The sequence below is a fragment of the Hemibagrus wyckioides genome, linkage group LG24, assembly GCF_019097595.1.
Source record: "Hemibagrus wyckioides isolate EC202008001 linkage group LG24, SWU_Hwy_1.0, whole genome shotgun sequence".
Classification (NCBI taxonomy): Eukaryota; Metazoa; Chordata; class Actinopteri; order Siluriformes; family Bagridae; genus Hemibagrus; species Hemibagrus wyckioides.
Window position 1 is genome coordinate 13985123 of NC_080733.1, and position 19833 is coordinate 14004955.

At 41.0% G+C, this 19833-nt stretch overlaps 1 protein-coding gene across 1 annotated transcript in view; it reads left to right on the top strand.

Moving 5' to 3' along the window:
• The first annotated feature begins 659 nt into the window (after positions 1-659).
• The window catches only part of itgb8 (integrin, beta 8), a 25077-nt gene continuing 5903 nt past the window's right edge, over positions 660-19833 (top strand). Inside the window, exons 1-13 of the mRNA XM_058378173.1 lie at positions 660-1265; positions 2244-2329; positions 5697-5868; positions 5999-6245; positions 9487-9652; positions 13493-13651; positions 14159-14254; positions 14381-14470; positions 14992-15135; positions 15931-16330; positions 17756-17978; positions 18426-18529; positions 19585-19695. Of these exons, the coding sequence (XP_058234156.1) occupies positions 1178-1265; positions 2244-2329; positions 5697-5868; positions 5999-6245; positions 9487-9652; positions 13493-13651; positions 14159-14254; positions 14381-14470; positions 14992-15135; positions 15931-16330; positions 17756-17978; positions 18426-18529; positions 19585-19695 (2086 nt within the window). The 5' untranslated portion in view covers positions 660-1177. The remainder of the gene's footprint in view (positions 1266-2243; positions 2330-5696; positions 5869-5998; positions 6246-9486; positions 9653-13492; positions 13652-14158; positions 14255-14380; positions 14471-14991; positions 15136-15930; positions 16331-17755; positions 17979-18425; positions 18530-19584; positions 19696-19833) is intronic.

Sequence of the window (19833 nt, forward strand, 5' to 3'; positions counted from 1 at the left end):
AAATTGTTCATATAAAACACGTGCACTAACATGAAACACATAAAATGGATTAAAAGGGTTATAAAAGTACCTGATATTTTGCCTTCACATAAAATTAAATGACATTTATTTACCAACATGTCGTGGCACAGTGGTGCTGACCTCACAGCTCCAGGATCCACGGTTCGACCCTGATTTCGGGTCTGTGTGCAGTTTCTGAGCATGTTCTCCTTGTGTCCATGTGAATTCCTTCAGGGTTCCCAGAATCTTGAATCCCAGAATCTTGCCAGTAGAATGAATGATGTGTGAACATGTGCCTGAATGTGTGTGTACGCATGCAGGGTGATAGATGATAGATTTATGTCCCATCCAAAGTGTATTTTTTCCCACCATGCTACTGTAATCATTCTTGTTACTGAAAATGAATGAAGTCAAATTAAAGGAAATAGTATTGCAGGACAATTTTACTATTATAAAGTAGCGTATGGAATTTCTTTCACATGAAATGTTTAATGAAAATGTTTAAGAAGAAAGAATATCCTTGCAGCATTTGGGAATAACATGAACGGATAAAGTGATATATTATCAGTTAGGCCATCAGTTTGATGTGTTTTATTTATTTTTCCAAATATGTATACGTATCACTAGCCCAAGAGGTGCGCGCGCACTCCGCCTACCGGCAACCAGGCGCAGATCTCCGTAGTGAGGGGGCAGCGGCGTTACCATGGCGCTCACGAATAAAGGCGCGCGTGCAACCTCACTTTTAAACAGCCATAAGGAGCGAGCGCGATGCTCGGCGCAGTGAGAGATCACGTCTATCATCGTCGCTTTTCATTCCCGTAACAGGACCCACGCCGATGGCCCCGGGGCCGGTTTCTGCCGGTCGACACCACCTGCCCGTGTGTTCGGGCTAAATGGAGGAACGGTGCGGACTTTCGTTCTCCTCCTCCGCGAGCTCTCGGCTCGAACAAAACGGGCTTTGTGGGTTTCTTCCCGTGGATAATCCGATTTTATTTCGGGGGGAATCGGAACGTCGTTCGGGATTAGGCGGGTACTAGGGTAAGTGCGTTACGGTACCGTTTGAGAGCACACTGCTCGGGCTTTTGTTGCACAAGAGTCTTCGGCGTTTTTCCTTCAGAAGTCTCGGTCTCGAGTGAAAACTACCTGGCGCGGAATCACTCCGTTCCCCGGTGCTGCTATGAGTTCCTGGCTGCATAGATACTGTAACCTCGTTCTCCGTAGTGCGGTACTCCTTTCTGTGTTCGCCTTTGCATCCTCTCATTCGGGTGAGTACACGATTTTTTTTAGGGGGGGATTTACACAATGATTCCTATCAGGCTACAACGTATAAAGTTTTCATGGTCAGACTGAGTGAATATGATATGGAGTTCGAGTTTTGAAGCCATAGCTAAAGGAATGGTGTAGTCTATTGTTGGGATCCTGTGTCTGTGAACGTGACTAGTGGGGAAACATTGTGTTGATGATCATAAGAACAAAACATGGAGGGTAAATGAGCTTGTATTGAACTAAAAATGAAATAATGTATGGATATCGACCAACACAAATTGTTGGTCATATATGCAATACTCATTGTGAAGGAACTCCCTCTTGTTCCGGCTAATTCTCAGTGAAACAACTTTCTTAACTGTACAGCATCACTGACAGGAAGCCAAAACATACATACATAGTAACTACATTCATTCATTCATCTTCAGTAACTGCTTTGTCCTGGTCAGGCTTGTGGTGAATCTGGAGAACAAAACCCAGGAATACTGGGAATAAGGCCGGAATACACCCTGGGTGGGACACCGGTATATCAAAGAGCTTCATGAACATGTAATGTCACAGGCTCATTCACGATAGGGCAAAGTGTAGTAGCCACAGTCTACCTACTGGCATGTTTTTTGGAAACCTGTGAACCTATGATGGGATCCATTAGTGTTGGTTGATTCATTTTCTACTTTCCAATGATCTTTTTTTTGCTTAACAGTTGCACATCCATTAAGCTACATTTAATGACCTGTATGTTTTAACTCACCACATCCTCAATTCCCCTGCCATGCAATTATTATTATTTTTAAACCACATGAAGTGCTGGTTACTAAGCTAATGAGCTGAATTCAGGTGTGTTGAGTGACAGCAAGAATTCCATGTGAGCCCCTGAAATTGGGTTCCCATGACGGAGAAATGTTCTAAAAGCAAAAATATTGAGCTTTGTTCATTGGTGTGTACGTCTTGTCTTTCGTTTTGTTTCTTCATTGCAGCTGATAATAAGTGCAGCTCGCCTCTTGCCTTGACGTGTCAAGAATGCCTGAACCGTGGGCCAGATTGCGCCTGGTGCTTTCAGAAGGTAATGTGAAAACTTCAACAATAAGCTGTCTGTCTTTTTACGCTGTGCTTTTTTTAACTTAACAATCAGTTATGGTAGTGTTTAGTCTGATATGACCCAAAGGAGCCCAAGCCCTGTCCCGTTGCTCCTTCCCCCAGCACCGAGAGTCCTTTTAAGCCCCAGCAGCCTCTTAAACAAGCTGCTTAGGGCTGGAGTGGCCATGGGAACCCATTTAAATGGGCTACGATATCTGCAAACAGTCTGCAAAGTCAGGTGCTTTCCCAGCCCACACACAGACCATGACTGCCCACTAATCTGCATGTGAGAGTTGGGGCTTCACACTTTGACAGATATTTTGGCCTTGTAAATGATGAAAGACATGCTACACTCTGTTCAGAAAGCCGTGGTATCTTTCAGCTTATTTTTAGTAACCTTTTTACTCCTACACACACACGCACACACACACACTGATCAATAACACAGTTTAGTCATTTGTTGATGGAAAGTATATATGGCTGTGTGTTCCACCATCAGTCTCAAAAATCTGTACACATATAATAATCAATTATGAAATCATCACGTCTGGGGGAGGTAATGTTTGAGATTGAATCTATTCTGCAGTGTAATCTGAGATGTCTGTCATTTTCCAGTGACACTATTTATTATCATTCTGATTAATAATATGTTATTACCCCACATCATGCTCCTATAGATATCAATACAGCAAGCAGTTCACATTTCTTTTCCTTTTTTGGGAAGTGGTACATCAGTGACCCTTGAGGGTGAAAAAGATTATCAGTACACAGATGCACCATTTTTGTGGTCTTTGTGTGTGAGGACCCAGCTGCACATGTAGTGCTTGATAAGGCTACTGAAGGAAGTGCCCCTGGGTGGCCTGGGTGGGATGATGGGAATTTCCACTCCATGTTATGTAACTAGGTGGGTGATTATTTTATATGAATACAATCATTATTGTTAGTAAGCAGGCAGTGATTATTTTTTCTGTCGTCGTTCTTGATAATCAGCGACATTTAACAGGTTAGCGCGCGGCATCGTCTCTCTCACACTTTCCACCAGACCCAGTGCAGTTTTTTTTATTATCTTCAGTTCCAGATGTTCTTTTCCACCTTGCAGCGTAAGCTAGGCCTACTGGTGAAAGCTGTATACGAGTTATCCGGGACCAAGATGGATTCAGGATGTCGCAGATTTGTTGTAACAGATCAGGGACGTTCATTTTTCTCAGATTTTCATTCAAGCCTCAGCTGATTCCACCTGTTCCTTCAGTTCAGTTTTAGCCCTCAATTGATTAGAAGGTGTGGCTCCGGGCTTGGTTGGAATAAAAGCCTGCAGCCACATCAGATCTTTGCAAATAAGATTGATGAAGGTCTCTGGGATAGATGGCTGATGTTCAGATTCGTTCTGTATCTGTTGCAGAATGGTAATGCCTGAATGTTGAACTGATTCAGTAACAGTGAAAGCAGTAATTTTGCATTGTTTGGGAATTGTAGACGGTGTGTTTGATATGTCTTACATATAAAAAGCATTTTGATTAAAGGTCCAGTATAGAAATTCAAATGTAAAAAGCTTTCTCCTCTGTTATTTTAACCAACCACACCCTGGATGTACTACTAGTTACTTCTCATATTCCGTCCCAGCATGGAGTGATCATATGACAATCGAGTATTTTGTCATTAAGAGTGCACTCAACACTAAAGCAATGTGTCTGGCTTCAAAATCTGTCAAGTAGGAATCAACATTTTATATATATATACTCAAAATGCCTTCTTTGAGTGTCACTCTGTGGTTTGTAAAAATCCAAAAAATGAACATTAAAATGATAACAAATTTACTAAACGCCATTTTAACACTAGCAGAAAGGCTGAGTGATTGATTCAATGTCCTGATATCAATCTCTGTTGGTGCTACTGACACACTTACTGCCAATTTGTCAAGATATCCAGTATTGTAGCCTTATCATTTCCAAGTTATGCTGCTTGTTCAGTCTCCACATTACCATGCTCCCACCATCGACTTCCTGTAGCTGCCCACATCAGAATTAAAACACTGATGCTTGCCTGCAAAGTGAAAAACAGACCTGCATCCACTAAAGCACCCATCACAACCTACACTGTACCACGCTCCTGCCGATACCCTAGCATTGCTTGACTGGTCCCACCTTCTCTCAGGGCACAAGGCATGCATCAAGACTCATTTATGTTCAGGCATCTGGATGGTGGCATGAACTAACCAAACAGCTGAGGCTCTGGCTGTCTTCAAACGACATCTAAAACCTACCTCTTCATGAAATACTAGCATTTTCCTGTGTTGTTTTTTGCTGCATTACCTCCTTCTGCCAACCTGCCAACTTTAGACTGATAATACTCTTAGTCTGTGACATATTGAACCAGCATTAGGATAGGTCTATTGACAGAAACTTGAAAGCGCTTCTATAAGTAGCTCTGGGTGCCTGCTAAATGCCGTAAATGTAAATAATTACTGTCTAAGTGTTTTGCCAACCGTCTGCAGATCACGAGTTCCCAAGGAATGCCAAGGATGCTAAAGCCACCAGTAGCTGTAGATGTAATTAGCCATGAGATTGTGCCTGTTTACTGGGTGGAGGGGATAACCTTCCTCTCTATTTGTCAGTCAGCTCAAAACTAGCCAGTCATGGTAGTCTGCTAGCTCATGTACACAGAAGTTATCAATTAGCACTCTGTTACAAGTGAGATCTGTTTTCTATTATATTGATTTAGCAGCATTTTGGAAAAATGTGGTGGCTTCAGATGTCATATGTTAGACATGCTGGTACACATTGTGCTGACTGCAACTACTCCAGAATGCAGCGGCATGGCTTTTTGATTGCAATCAAGAAGAGAGATTACATCCTTCCAGTTTTGGCATCTCTTCACTGGCTTCCCATAAAATACAGAGTCTGTTTTAAAACCCTGCTCTTTGAATGGGCACCTTCTTACTGTATATCTCTGATCTTTTCCACTTCCATTCCACCCCCAGAAACCATCTTATTTTTTCCAAGTTCAAAGTTCCAAGTTCTCGGCTCAAAGAAAAAGGGGATCAGCCTTTTTCTGTCACTGACGCAGACTTTGCAACTCTCTGCCACTTAGCCCATTGCTTAACACTACATCAGGCCAAACACACACTTTGATCTGCCTTTAGAGTCAGGGCTGATTGGACTGTTCTTCCAGTCAGTGGTCAATTTAATCACATAACAGACTTTTTTTCCTGTGTAAGCATTGTGTTACGGTAAAAACACATTCCTGCAAACCATTGCAGTATTTTCAATGGAAAATAAGGATGATGTTGTCTTGACCATTGGCAAAACATTACCTGCTTCTGATCTGTACTGTATTTGTCTAATTTGCTGTTCCAGAGCTTTCTGGATGGAGCGCACATTAGCAAGAGGTGTGATTCTGCTGCTCAGCTTATGCTTAAAGGCTGTGAGGAGGAGTTTATTGAGAACCCTGGAGTTAAAGTGGAGGTAAACATGACACTGAGCAGCTCACAGGTGACTCCTCGAGACATCTCCATCCAGCTGCGACCAGGTAAATAACAACAATCTACAGGAACTCCCTTTGAACCGCTTTCTCATTTTCGTTTTCAATTCCCTGCTTCTTTATATTCCTTGGTGTGTTACGAAAATGGTGTAATAATGATATCATTTCTTGTTCTCAGGCAGTGAGGCGAGTTTCATAGTGGAAGTGAAGCAATTGGAGTTGTATCCAGTAGACCTGTACTACCTGGTGGATGTCTCAGCCTCCATGCAGGAAAACCTGGACCGGCTGAAGACTGTCGGAGTGAACCTTTCCCATCGCATGAAGGAACATTCCAGTGATTTCCAAGTGGGCTTTGGATCATTTGTGGACAAGCCAGTCTCTCCCTATATTGATGTACATCCTTCAAAAATCGATAATCCTTGCAGGTAAGCTAAAACATTTAGCAGGCCTGGCTTTAAGGATACAAATGAATCCTTCTTAATTTTCTTGACTTGATCTTTTCCTCAGAAATTGAAATTAGGATGAATTTAAAGGCAGCATCAAGCGACAAATAAGTTAAACCAGAACATAACATGCATTTTTCCCAACATCATAGTGTCTCGTTACTTGCTACTTCCTTTAAATCCAAAGCAGAGATTTATTATGTAAAAGGCCTGCCTCAGAGAGTAAAGCAGTTTAGGAAGCAGGTGCAGGATGAGCAATGTTTTTTTCCCCCCACTCTCAATGGCTTGATTAGCCACCTGAAACAAATGTACCCTTGTGCAGTTTGCTGGAAATCTGTCATCCTATCAGCATGACCTACATTTCACACGTCCTCTGAGAGTTCATTTGCCAACTTGCATTAGTTATTTAGTAAAAAAAAACCCTAAGCATGGGTTTATCAACGCTAAGATCATTTTTCTCCTGTTTTTCTTTTCCTCCTATTTTGCTCGGCACATGCTGAGCTCTGGTCCAGGAGAAGAAAGTTTCCTTCTAGCGTGACACAATAAATAACTTAATATATAAGATGTGTTGTGAGTAGACACACAAGGGTTGCAAGGGGGCATTTATTTAGATAGCAGGTTTGTTTTTCTGTCACGCTTTGGCTGTACCTTTTAGAAGGAACTGTTGGTATGAAGTTCTTTTATCTTCTGATGAAACATTTCTATCCTGATGGGAGTGATCTCTTCCTGGACGCCCCATCCACAGTGCGTGAGAGCTCATTAAATGGTTTGATGCGCTTGAAAAAGATGTAAATCATATGCTGTGACCTTTATACAAACAAGATGTGACTCAAGCCAACTGATCACATATACATTAGCAGTGTGATCTCCACCACTAATATCTGAGGTGTCGATTCCTCCAACGCACCTCCAGAGACTTGTACAAGCTATGCCAAAGAGCATTGAAGCTGCTGTGCAGGCTTGTGTTTTATTTTCCTTTCGTTTGTCACCTGCCTGTAGTGACGCAGCAGTAGGGTACGGATGCTGATAAACTCTGATCCAGATAGTACCTTGTTTTCTACCAGATTCTGAGTTTTGACTGTAGAATTGTAACTGAATTACTTCAGTAAAGGGCTTTGTGTAGATAATACAGGAAGTAAAATGAGGATTAACCTGTTACTGTCAATTAACAACCAGCTTATATTTTAAACATGCACAATCTTTTGCCTGAACTTAGGCTATATAATAAGGTAGATACATATAGACTTTAAATTAGTGTTTTTTAAATTGTTGTTATTTTTGCAGTCTACTGTAGTATACTAGTGTTATTTCCATCCAAAGCAGGTGTACGGTGTAATTACAGCATTTACATTGCATTTATGTTACGTTATATTTTATATGTTGTCCCCCCTTTTTCAAGGGAGGAAAAGTAATTGGACAGCTGGCTGCTCAGCTGTTCCATAGCCAGGTGTTTGTGTGGGTGATTCACTTATTATTTCACTTTCAAGTAAGCAGATAAAAGGCCTAGTGTTGATTTCAAGTATGGCATTTGCATTTGTAATGAATGTAGGCGTGGTGGTCTGGAAAATCCCATCAGATATCTCTACGGCTTAATTCTGGAAAGCAATCATGTTTCTTTGCCTATGCTGTTTTGATGCATACGGGATGTGTAAGAAGCCAGTTTAAAAAGGGCTGTTTTGGCAGCAAAAGGGGGACCATAGGCAGGTGGTCATAATGTTATGCCTGGTCGGTGTATATGCTGTAATAAAGACTTAGTGGTTCCTTCATCTACACCTATGAAGTAGCTAGACTAATTACTCATTTTTTTAGTTATACCCACTACTAATAAAGTATGTGCGTTTGGTAGGTGTACTATAAAACAAAAACCTTCAGCCAGCAGCAGTGTGTAGGGAGAGGACTGTTACAGATCTGACACATATTTTGCTCCAGAACTCTTCAGTACATTGTTCTTGAGTTACGTTATGACACAGTAATACACAATTCTTTTTTATCTTCGGAAAATAGATTGTAGATTGATGGTTATCTAGGTGTTTTGAACTCTCCAATTATAGCTGCTAACTCCGCCCCCTTCCACCCATCTCGCATTAGTTTCATCTCCGCTCAAGTTTCCCACATGAAATGTGGCACCCGTGCTTTCTTTCAGGGTAAAAAGAGAGTGTTTTGAATTCATTAATGTATTATTTAGCTGACATGTATGAAACGTAGCTCAGAAGTATTTAATTAAAAATAAATGAAGAATTTAAATAGGTTCTATGGTTACCACCAGGCAAGTGACAGCACCCACCTTGCCCTTACCCCTCTCAAGAGTCCTGTGGTTACTGTAAAACCCTGTATTTATATACGCTACTGTCTGCCATATAGAAGTGGACTGCTATATGGAAAATGTACTGTTTTTACACCTCCATCTAACATTGTAGTGGGACTACACATTTTGTTCCTCTCCAGGGGTTTCAGGATTACTATCAACACAAACAATGCTTGGAAAAAATTAGATGTCTCAAAGTGAACACCTACACTGGAGAATAATATAGTAGGTAGGTGTAAGTAATGAAGTGACCAGTTAGTGGGCTTCAAAAACCTCAGTGTTTTTCCTGCACCTGGTACATCCGTCAGTGTCAATGCTGAGCATGGTCCATCAGTCAATTATCTCTCTGGTTTCTCTTTACTGATGGATGTGGTAGCAGATGTCGGGCAACTACAGTCAGTAATTGTATACTTAAAAAGGTGTTAAAAGTGATCAAATAGAAGGTGGGTTAGATATGTTTAGATATTCTGACCAAAGATTATTTTATAAGCTTACAAAAGTGATTGCAAGCTACGGATTATTTATCCGACCCTACACGTGCTTATGAATCCACACATTCCGAAGAGTCTGGGTGTCAATTTATTTTTAGCATAGCAGAGTGGATTTTTTTAACATTACAGAAAAATGCCACCGCTTAGTGGACTAACCCCATGACCCCCCTGAAGTAGGCCCGGGGAGCACCAGCACATTCCGTGATGATCTCATCTGTTGTAATGTGGGAATCTGTGCTGTGGAGAGGCTCGTGTAATCTTTTTCCCTTATACTGCCTGTCCACTTTGTTTATGTCTTTTCACCACACACCCCCACCCCCTTTAGTTTTCTCCTCTGTCCTTCATTCTTTCCCTTGCATTTTTTTTCCCATTTCCTTTTTTTTGCTTTGGTTTCATCAAGTTGTCTCTTTCCTTTTTCTCACTCCAGTGATTATGACATTAATTGCCGGCCAGCCCACGGCTTCATCCACGTCCTGCCTATCACAGACAACATGACAGAGTTCAAGCATGTGATTCAGCAGCAGAGGATCTCTGGGAACATGGACACGCCAGAGGGAGGCTTTGACGCCATGCTGCAAGCAGCTGTGTGTCAGGTAAACACCGAAGCCTGAGCGTCTGACGTTCAAAGCGTGTTACCACGGTGGCCTGGGAGATCAGAGAGGTCTGGCTCTCTGTGGGGTGAAGGATTAAATGAATCCTCATTTATAATGGATGTCAAATGGCAGCTGTTCAGCATTTGAAATACGTGACTGTATAACACAAATTGAAAGCTTTAACTGTTAACATTTGGGTATCGTTTAAGATCAAGATTCTGATCTACTGAGCAGTTTGTGTTGGAGGTGTATATTGTGAATGGAAATGATGCGTATGAATATAAAGCTCATGGGATTTAAAAAAGGGGGCCACATTCGTTACAGTGTCAGTGTACTGGGTGTTTGTGTAGTGTTGCATGAAGCATTTACTTTAAGCATTGAATTTATTCATCCTTGCATCCTGCATTATGCATCCTGATTAGTTTAAATAAATAATATGATTATATATTTATTAACGTCATTTAAAAAAAAGGAGGTGGTGAGGTTAGACAGATTTCTGTCTGGAGCAGGCAAGAGTGAGATTAAAAAAACAAAAACACAACCATACCACACATACCACACACTTATTCATATCACAGCATTTCCTGGGAGCCACTGTTTGCCCTTGAGCTAGGCTTGTAACTGCTCAGTTCTGTGCTTGGATTGTATAATGACTTAATCATAAATCACTTTGGATAAAAGCATCTGCCAAGTGAATAAATGTAAATATGATATATACACTATATTGCCAAAAGTATTCGCTCACCCATCCAAATAATCAGAATCAGGTGTTCCAATCACTTCCATGGCCACAGGTGTATAAAATCAAGCACCTAGGCATGCAGACTGTTTTTACAAACATTTGTGAAAGAATGGGTCGCTCTCAGGAGCTCAGTGAATTCCAGCGTGGAACTGTGATAGGATGCCACCTGTGCAACAAATCCAGTCGTGAAATTTCCTCGCTCCTAAATATTCCACAGTCAACTGTCAGCTGTATTATAAGAACGTGGAAGTGTTTGGGAATGACAGCAACTCAGCCACGAAGTGGTAGGCCACGTAAACTGACGGAGCGGGGTCAGCGGATGCTGAGGCGCATAGTGTGAAGAGGTCGCCAACTTTCTGCAGAGTCAATCGCTACAGACCTCCAAACTTCATGTGGTCTTCAGATTAGCTCAAGAACAGTGTGCAGAGAGCTTCATGGAATGGGTTTCCATGGCCGAGCAGCTGCATCCAAGCCATACATCACCAAGTGCAATGCAAAGCGTCGGATGCAGTGGTGTAAAGCACGCCGCCACTGGACTCTAGAGCAGTGGAGACGCGTTCTCTGGAGTGACGAATCGCGCTTCTCCATCTGGCAATCTGATGGACGAGTCTGGGTTTGGCGGTTGCCAGGAGAACGGTACTTGTCTGACTGCATTGTGCCAAGTGTAAAGTTTGGTGGAGGGGGGATTATGGTGTGGGGTTGTTTTTCAGGAGCTGGGCTTGGCCCCTTAGTTCCAGTGAAAGGAACTCTGAATGCTTCAGCATACCAAGACAATTTGGACAATTCCATGCTCCCAACTTTGTGGGAACAGTTTGGAGCTGGCCCCTTCCTCTTCCAACATGACTGTGCACCAGTGCACAAAGCATGGTCCATAAAGACATGGATGACAGAGTCTGGTGTGGAGGAACTTGACTGGCCTGCACAGAGTCCTGACCTCAACCCGATAGAACACCTTTGGGATGAATAAGAGCGGAGACTGAGAGCCAGGCCTTCTCGTCCAACATCAGTGTGTGACCTCACAAATGCGCTTCTGGAAGAATGGTCAAAAATTCCCATAAACACACTCCTAAACCTTGTGGACAGCCTTCCCAGAAGAGTTGAAGCTGTTATAACTGCAAAGGGTGGACCGACATCATATTGAACCCTATGGATAAGGAATGGGATGTCACTTAAGTTCATATGCGAGTCAAGGCAGGTGAGCGAATACTTTTGGCAATATAGTGTATATATATATATACATGTATATTTATATATATAATGTGTGTGTGTTATATTTCCCCATGGAAGTAGTTCTTTCTCTAAAAGTATACATTATACAGATGTAGAGCTTTATTTACAGGCATATTCTATAAAAACATGAGCTTTACACAAACATTTACTGATGAACCAACAGCTGCCTATAGCCTTCCATTATAAGTGAGTCTGAATAAAAATATTTTCTGCTTTCTTTCTCATTACAGGCAAATATGTCGTGTTCTTTGTCCATGCTAATCACATGTACAATTCGAAATCAGTAGATAAGTAGATAATCCTTTAATGAGCTGTGGTTTTTGTGCAAGTTCATGTCAACACTCGTGGAAAGGCATTTGTAAATACTCAGAGTTTTGTGTACAGAAACCAGCTCAGCACCCGGTCAGATAATTCCTTGTTTTTTTGTGGGAAACTGTACATGAAATTGTGTTAGTATAATAAAACGTTTGTAATGACAGTGTTCATGTCAATGCGGTTAGGTTAAATGCAAGTTCTTCAAAGGAAATGCCTTTTATTTTTGGCTTAATTGTTGTTGTTTTTTTTGCTTGGTTTTCCATATTGGCTCCATTTTCAGGTCAGGCATTTTAACCTAAGGTCTCCAGTCAAAACCCTCGTAGATAAAGTGCGCTTCTGTACAAGGTCTGATCTGTGTTCAGAAACGAGTCCTTTTAAGTCTTAAGTTCTGATGGCTAACTTTAGACTGCCGTCACCGCACAAGCTTGTGAATAGTGCATGGGAATAGCTGTAAGCATTATGCATCTCACTCAGAGGGAGTTAGAAAGGACTGCTCATGCAGAACGTTGGGGGCCTGAGTCATTCTGTGTCACGGATGCTGAGATAGCTTTTTTAATGACATCATCAATAGCAGCACTCAGCTGCATAAATGTGGGTGTAATTCAGGGCAGCAGTGAGGAGGACGAAATTCATTTAGTAGGCTGACTAAGCCGTTAATAACAAAGAAGGTTTTTGTGTCCACCTTTTGGGTTTATTTCATGAATCAGTGTGATATAATTTGGATGTGACCTCGAATAAATAGCAGCCTTGATAACTCCTACAGCACTGTGCATTACTTTCTGTCTTACTAGATACTGTAACAGAAAGTAGAACTATACTGCCATTAATGAATGACTTGTTAACTCTGAAAAAGCTCATGGGTACATACCTTTGATCTCTTTCCTTCTCTGATTTCCTTTCTCTTTCTGTTTTCCATGTGCCATGGCCTGCTCTTGCAACAGCACTCAGCGTACCATAGGAATCAGTTGCACAAACACCTGCCAGGGGTTCCTATGTGTTTTTTAATATAGAGCTTAGTTTTTTAAACAAATCACAGTTCTCATAATGAATGGTGTTCAATGTGCAGGTTATGCAAGCTTGCTGGATATAATTCCTGCTTTTAATCACAAACACAGCCGCTAAACAGCTTTAATAACCATAAACAGGGGTCGCATTATTAACTCTGGGCTTATAAAATAAGGTAAACCTACACATGACACGTTACAGGTGACAACATTCAGAATCCTTCTACTTTTTCTTTTCTGTGTATTTATGGTAATGTGTCGTGACGAGTAGGACAGAAAAAGGGGAAAACTCATCACATGCTTTATTGGCATAAATCCAAGAATCGTAATCCATAACAGAACAAGTATTGAAAAATTAAAGGAGAATATAATTCATATTCAAAAACCACAAACAAGAACTGAAAACAAGACCAAATAGGGAAACAAGAAATCAAGGCCTGGAAATACTCAGTGCAAATATGCAAGCAAAGACTTTTTTTATTATAATTAAAGCAGACAGATCATAAATTTCTAGAAAGACAGATTTATATTCGTGTTTCATTTTTGCAGAAAGACATTGGATGGCGACCTGAAGCTAAGCACCTGCTGCTGGTTATGACGGATCAGCCATCTCATCTGGCACTGGATAGCAAACTAGCAGGCATCGTGGTGCCCAACGACGGGCACTGCCACCTAGAAGATGGCACTTATTCCAAATCTGCTCATATGGTAATCAAACACACTACAGAAATGATTTTCTTTTACATAATTAAAGCATTAAAGGCAAATGATATGACAGAATTATATTCATATTGTGGTTCAGGAAATAATGTTTTGGTTTTGTTAGTATTTTGATTTTAGAACTTTTTCACAAAATTTTTCACAGGTCTACTTTTTTTTATGTATAGTAAAAATGTCTTCAGGCGTCAACATCTGTGACTAAATCATATCATTTATGACTTTTGAGTCCTTGCTATGGTGACATGGGAAGAATTTGCCCAACATGTAAAGAAATGGGACATGAAAGACATACATTTTCCTCTCATACTTGTTGCTTTTTGCTTCATGTCTATCTATCTATCTATCTGTCTGTCTGTCCGTCCGTCCGTCCGTCTGTCATATTATTCCTGCCATATCACTATATCCTAAAATGTTAAGAGCCATTGTCTGTATTCAATATCTAATTGAACACAGTGTTTTAGAAATACTTTTTATTTTACTCTTTCCCCCCTCAAGGAACATCCAACCATCGGCCAGCTGGCAGAGAAGCTTCTAGAAAACAGCATTTACTCCATTTTTGCTGTGAATCAGATGCAATATAAGTGGTATGAGGTAATTTCTGAGAAATGGAAATGAATCTTGTCTTGATTAGGTAACCCCTAGGCTCACAGCAGGTGCAGATATTAAGTGACACTCTCTTTCTCTCTCTTTTGTGTCTCTCTTTTTTTTTGTGAAAAGGATTTGGTGGCTTTTCTTCCAGGGACTTACCTGGGCAGGTTACTTCCCAAAGCCTCTAATCTTACAAACCTAGTAGTGGATGCATACAAGGTAAGTACCTTCATCCTTTCAGTTTCTCTTTGACTCGATGTAGCTCTTTATAACACTAAGGGGTTATTGGTTAATAGGGGGTTATTGGTTAACTGTGTACAAAGAATTTTTTTATCACCCAGTCACTGCTTTCCTTTGGGATTTACAGATAAAGCTCAGTGTTTTCCTGTCTGAATCAGAGTTAGTGGAAAAACACCACAGAGCAGAGGAGCTGAGGTGGAAATGGGGATTTTGGGCTGCTATTCAGCAGGGCACATGCATTAAACCCTGTGGGGTTGCAACAATCTATTGTTCCTCTTCCCAGAATGGATAGAATCCACAGATTGTGCTGAACAGAGGCCTGCATTATGATTGGCCTGGATTGCCGCAGTGACACTGCACCACATCTCGCTCAGCCACCAACTATTTTTAGAGCTTCTGTTTTTATCATGCATTTAAAAAGCCTGATTATAGGTTAGAATAACGGTGATTCTCACACTCTGACACTGTGGTGCATCTCCGTCTCACGTTCCTTTTTTCAGAAGCTCCTATCAGATGTCGGAGTGGAGGTGGAAGTCGAGGACAGCCAAGCACACCGATTCTGGGTCAGTGTAACAGCATTTTGCCCAAACGGATCCACTGCGGCGGGGAGCACCAAATGCACCAACGTTCAACCTGGGCAAAAAGTATGGAAGACTCCTCGAGTTGATTAATAATACTAATTGGTTTATAACTGTAAGAAGTACATTTTTTTGTTTTTTTTTCCCTCTTCTCAAGACCTTCCTTGTTCTAAATGTTGGAGCACTTTACAAAAGCCTCCTTCACACCACAGTCACTGGAGACCTCAATCTTGTGCTTTTGATAGAGATGTGTGTGTGTGTGTGTGTGTGTGTGTTTCAAGGTCCTGAGGGAGAATAGAGTGTTCTTGAGGAGGCGATTATGTGGTGCTCAGTAGATTATAACATTTGGTTAGATCTCATTTACAGGAAACAGCCCAATATTCTGAGCCTTTATATAATAATGACCTATGACCTTTGTATATAATACAAGCTTGAAAGATGCCATTCAATCTGAAACTAGCTCTTTTGCTGGGTTCAGCTGTAACGCTATATATTACAAAAAAAGAAAGAAAAGATGAACTTCCTACACTGCGATGTGGTAAACTGTGTCCTTTGTCTACAAGTTAGTCATTCTCAGCTGCTCAAAATATGAGATAAAATCATCTGAAACTGACATTTTACCAAGAATTATTTACAGGGAAAGACCCTTCCACATGCCTCTTACTGACTCTTCTAACTACATCTGTGTTCTTCTTATCGAATTAATCTTGTATTTTCCTCAGCTGACAAAAGCATAATTATTAGCAGATGTGTTAAAGTTAGCACAGAAAACACCAAACAACCAAACTTAATCCAGGACTGGAAATGTAAAACATTTCCCTCATAAAGATTCCACCCTTATCTAATCTGTCCTTCCTCAAGGTCTTCTTCAACATCACAGTGGGAATGCGAGCGTGCCCGGAAAAGACTGACGCACAGAAAGAACATGAGCCTGAGGTTATGTTGGTGGTGAAACCTGTGGGATTTAACGAATCCACAACTGTGCGAGTGCGACAGGCCTGTGTGTGTAGCTGTGGTGGGGCAGGACCTTGCCATGACAATCCGGAAAATTCTCTCTGTGAGTCTGGAGCCGATCAAGGGGCCGAGAGGATTTTGACGGACAGTTGCCAAGATGTGGAGACAGGCCTGATTTGCAGCGGCAGGGGAACCTGTGTGTGTGGGGCATGTGTGTGTGACCAGAGTAACCTGGGCACCATCTACGGAAAGTTCTGCGAGAAGGACGACTTCTCATGTCCCAATGAGAGGGGTCTAATGTGTGGAGGTGGGTGTGTGGGTGTAAATACAAACATTTCAAAAACAATAAATTTATGGCATTCGGTAGACAGCCATATTCATGCCGACTTAAATTTATCTCTTTAATACAACTGAGGGTTAAGGACCTTGCTTAAGGGTCTAGCCGTGGCAGCTTGGCTACGGGGAGATTTGAACTCACAACCTTTCGATCAGTGCTCAAACAGCTTAACCATGGAGCTACTACTTTCCCAGTAATACTAACAATAGGCCTTTTAACACTGCACAAAATATTTCAAAATAGCCACCCTGAGATCCTCCATTTGTACACTTTTGATACCTACTCAAACTGGATACTAGCAAGAAATACTAGGACTGAATGCTGGCTCTAATGCTGCTCTAAAATAGCATCTGTTTACACCAGCGTGCAGCTAGCATTAGCCACCACTGCCCTATCCTTTCACTTCTCTGGCCCAGGTACATAAAGTACTGTTTTATTTTATTTACACAATATAATATTTTATCTAAGCTTGCCATACCTAAACACGTTGCTAGCATAAAATATCATGTTAGTTAGCTTAGCTAATTCTAACCTTATGCTATCTTATGCTAGTTATGCTAAACCTAATTTATGCTGGGTCTAGCAACTAGAAGAAATTGCTAGCTGTATTATTATACATGCACTCTGACCAGAGTACAGTATATGTGACTATCTATCTAATACTATCTTGAGCTAACAAGCTAGCTACTTTTAGGCTAACTATTATATTGTATGGTCTAACAAGTGTCCAACATTGCTAACAAGCTAATATTAGGCTAAATACTGTTGTTGTTGTTTTTTTTTATTAAAACCAAGTTATATGTGCTATCTATTTTGTAATAATAATATAAAAATATCAGGCAGGTTCGCTAGCAGCATAGCTACTTCAAGTGTAGGTTTATTGGGTTTTGTTGTGCTGTTTTATTTTAACCTGTAAGCATGAACAGTCGAATACAGCACCAATGAACAGAAATACTTATATCTTAATATCATATGGTGTACAGAGTGATATTTAGTGTGTTAAAAGCATCAGTTCAATTTTTACTAACATTATGTAGGATTTAAAAGAGGTCTGGTTTCATTTGGGGAATTTTTTTGCTTATTACAGATTGATTTAGAAACACTTTCGTTTCAGCCGACACAGACAAACACGAGACCAGATGAGACAAAGGGACCTCGTTACCCCTCTGCACTTGGCCATGTGCCATAATGATGATGTAACCGCTTATACTGTCATCACTTTGAAACTAAATTAGAACAAGAAACTGTTTCCTGTTTGGATCTTTCTCGTTTTAGTGCAGTGTGTGATTCTCAGAAACTAAAACTAGAGATTATAATTACATATGAGGTTACAGTAGACGGACTAGTTAGGAAAATGATCACTCCCTTATTGTGTGTGTGTGTGTGTAATATCAGGACATGGTGAGTGTGTCTCAGGGGAATGCTCATGTCAGCGTGGTTGGACAGGTGAGAGTTGTGGCTGCCCCGTCTCCCCAGAGAGCTGTATGTCAGCGAACGGCTTGGTGTGCAGCGGTCAAGGAAAGTGTGTCTGCGGCAAGTGTGTGTGTGATCACCACCGACGTTCTGGAAGGTTCTGTGAGAAATGTGCCACCTGTTCCAACGCCTGTCAGTCACACTGGTAAACAACTCTTACTTTCTCTTTTACTTTCGGTTCTTCCCAAGCCTCAAATAAATACATGATTACATGTACAGCCAACATATAAATACATGTCTTAGATTTCTTTGCACATCACCCACATAAACAACATTGCTGTTAATACACAGGGCAGTTCCTGTATCTATAAATATTTGTAGTATATTATTAGAATTTTCACTGCAGCTCGCAGTTATTGCAATTACAACTGCACACATCTGAACGATATACCACATGCAGTTTTTTTTTGCCATCTATCTTTTATATTTTTATAGTAAAGTACGTAAATTTCTGTTTTGTGTCAGCGTAATAAGCTCATCGTCCTGTGTTTGGCTCTCCATAACTTCTTTTGATAAAATGTGACTTGATTTGTTTACCTCAAAATTACCATTATTTCTGAGTCTCTCAATTATTCCATTCTCATTTTCTCAGGAGTTGTGTAGACTGCCACCTGTCTAAAGGCCTCGTAGCAGACGATACACAACACTGCAACAGAAGCTGCGCTGCTCTGGTGGCCTATGTTGATGACATTACTGGTACGTGAGCGATGATGTGTGTGTATAGGGCTTGGGAATCTGCATCATCTCTCATTGATCTGCCTTACAGTCTGGACATTTGTTTACATTCAGTGTTTACACAGAGCATGATATGACTCATGGCTTTGTTTAGACATAATTACTGTATGACTGCATCTTCAGGAAGCACCCAGAAGACAAATAGGGACAAAACTGTACAGAGAACAGAATGTAAAATTAATAGGAAATGTTTTTTTGACTAGTCCTACTCTTAAAGGAAGACGCCTTCATAACCTTTGGTACATAGATGCGGTAATGAGCAAACTGGTGCTTGTGTGTAACAATAACCATGTGATAAAAACATTTTATTAAGACGAACTGAAGCCTTTATTATCACCACACATACATTACAGCACAGTGGAATTCTTTTCTTTGAATATCCTAGCTGAGGAAGCTGGGGTCAGAGCACAGGGGCAGCTTTGATACAATGCCCCTGGAGCAGAGAGGGTTAAGGGTCTTGCTCAATTGCCCAACAGTGGAGCTTGGTCGTGCTGGGGTTCAAACCCTGATCCTCCAATCAACAACCCACTTAACCACTTGAGCCACTGCACTGTTATTATATAACAAAATATCCTATATCCAGGCACTAGATCCCGCATATACTGAGCTACACGTAAAACCTTGTTCATGAATAACTTGTCTTGCAGAAATTGCAAATGTTTTACTCAGATTTGGGATTTCCCTTTTGGCAAAAAAAATAAAGAAAATGACAGTAAATCATAGGATAAGCCACCATCTGTTTTCTGTGGCTTTATTACCTAAAGGCTGACATATTTTCGTTGAATAGTAACTATGAAAATCCACAAATGAAGGCCAGGGGATTTCTGGAAGAGTTGCATCTATAATTGTATGTGACTGACAGCTAGTTAGATGACTGTCTAGTCTATACTGCGTTATTTATCGCAAAATACATTTAGTATTAAATGTTTGTAGGATCTGTCTATAGAGAATGCTGTATCGTTTTATAGTAGGAAACAGTGTACAGAAAATATGAAAGACTTCTATGTCTCGTGCAGAACTGATCAGAGGGAAGTACTGTCTGTACCACAGCGGGGATCAGTGCGTCGTCAGGTTCCATGTGGACATGGCCTCACATGGACCACAGCTACGGATTAGCAGGCATGCTGGTAAAGTTTGGAGCTACACACACAAACACACACACATCTAATCCATTCAGAGCGAGTGACGCTCATTATCGACACACCTCTGATCTGCATTTCACATGCTTGACGATGATGGTGTCATTGTGATGCCCGGATCTCGCA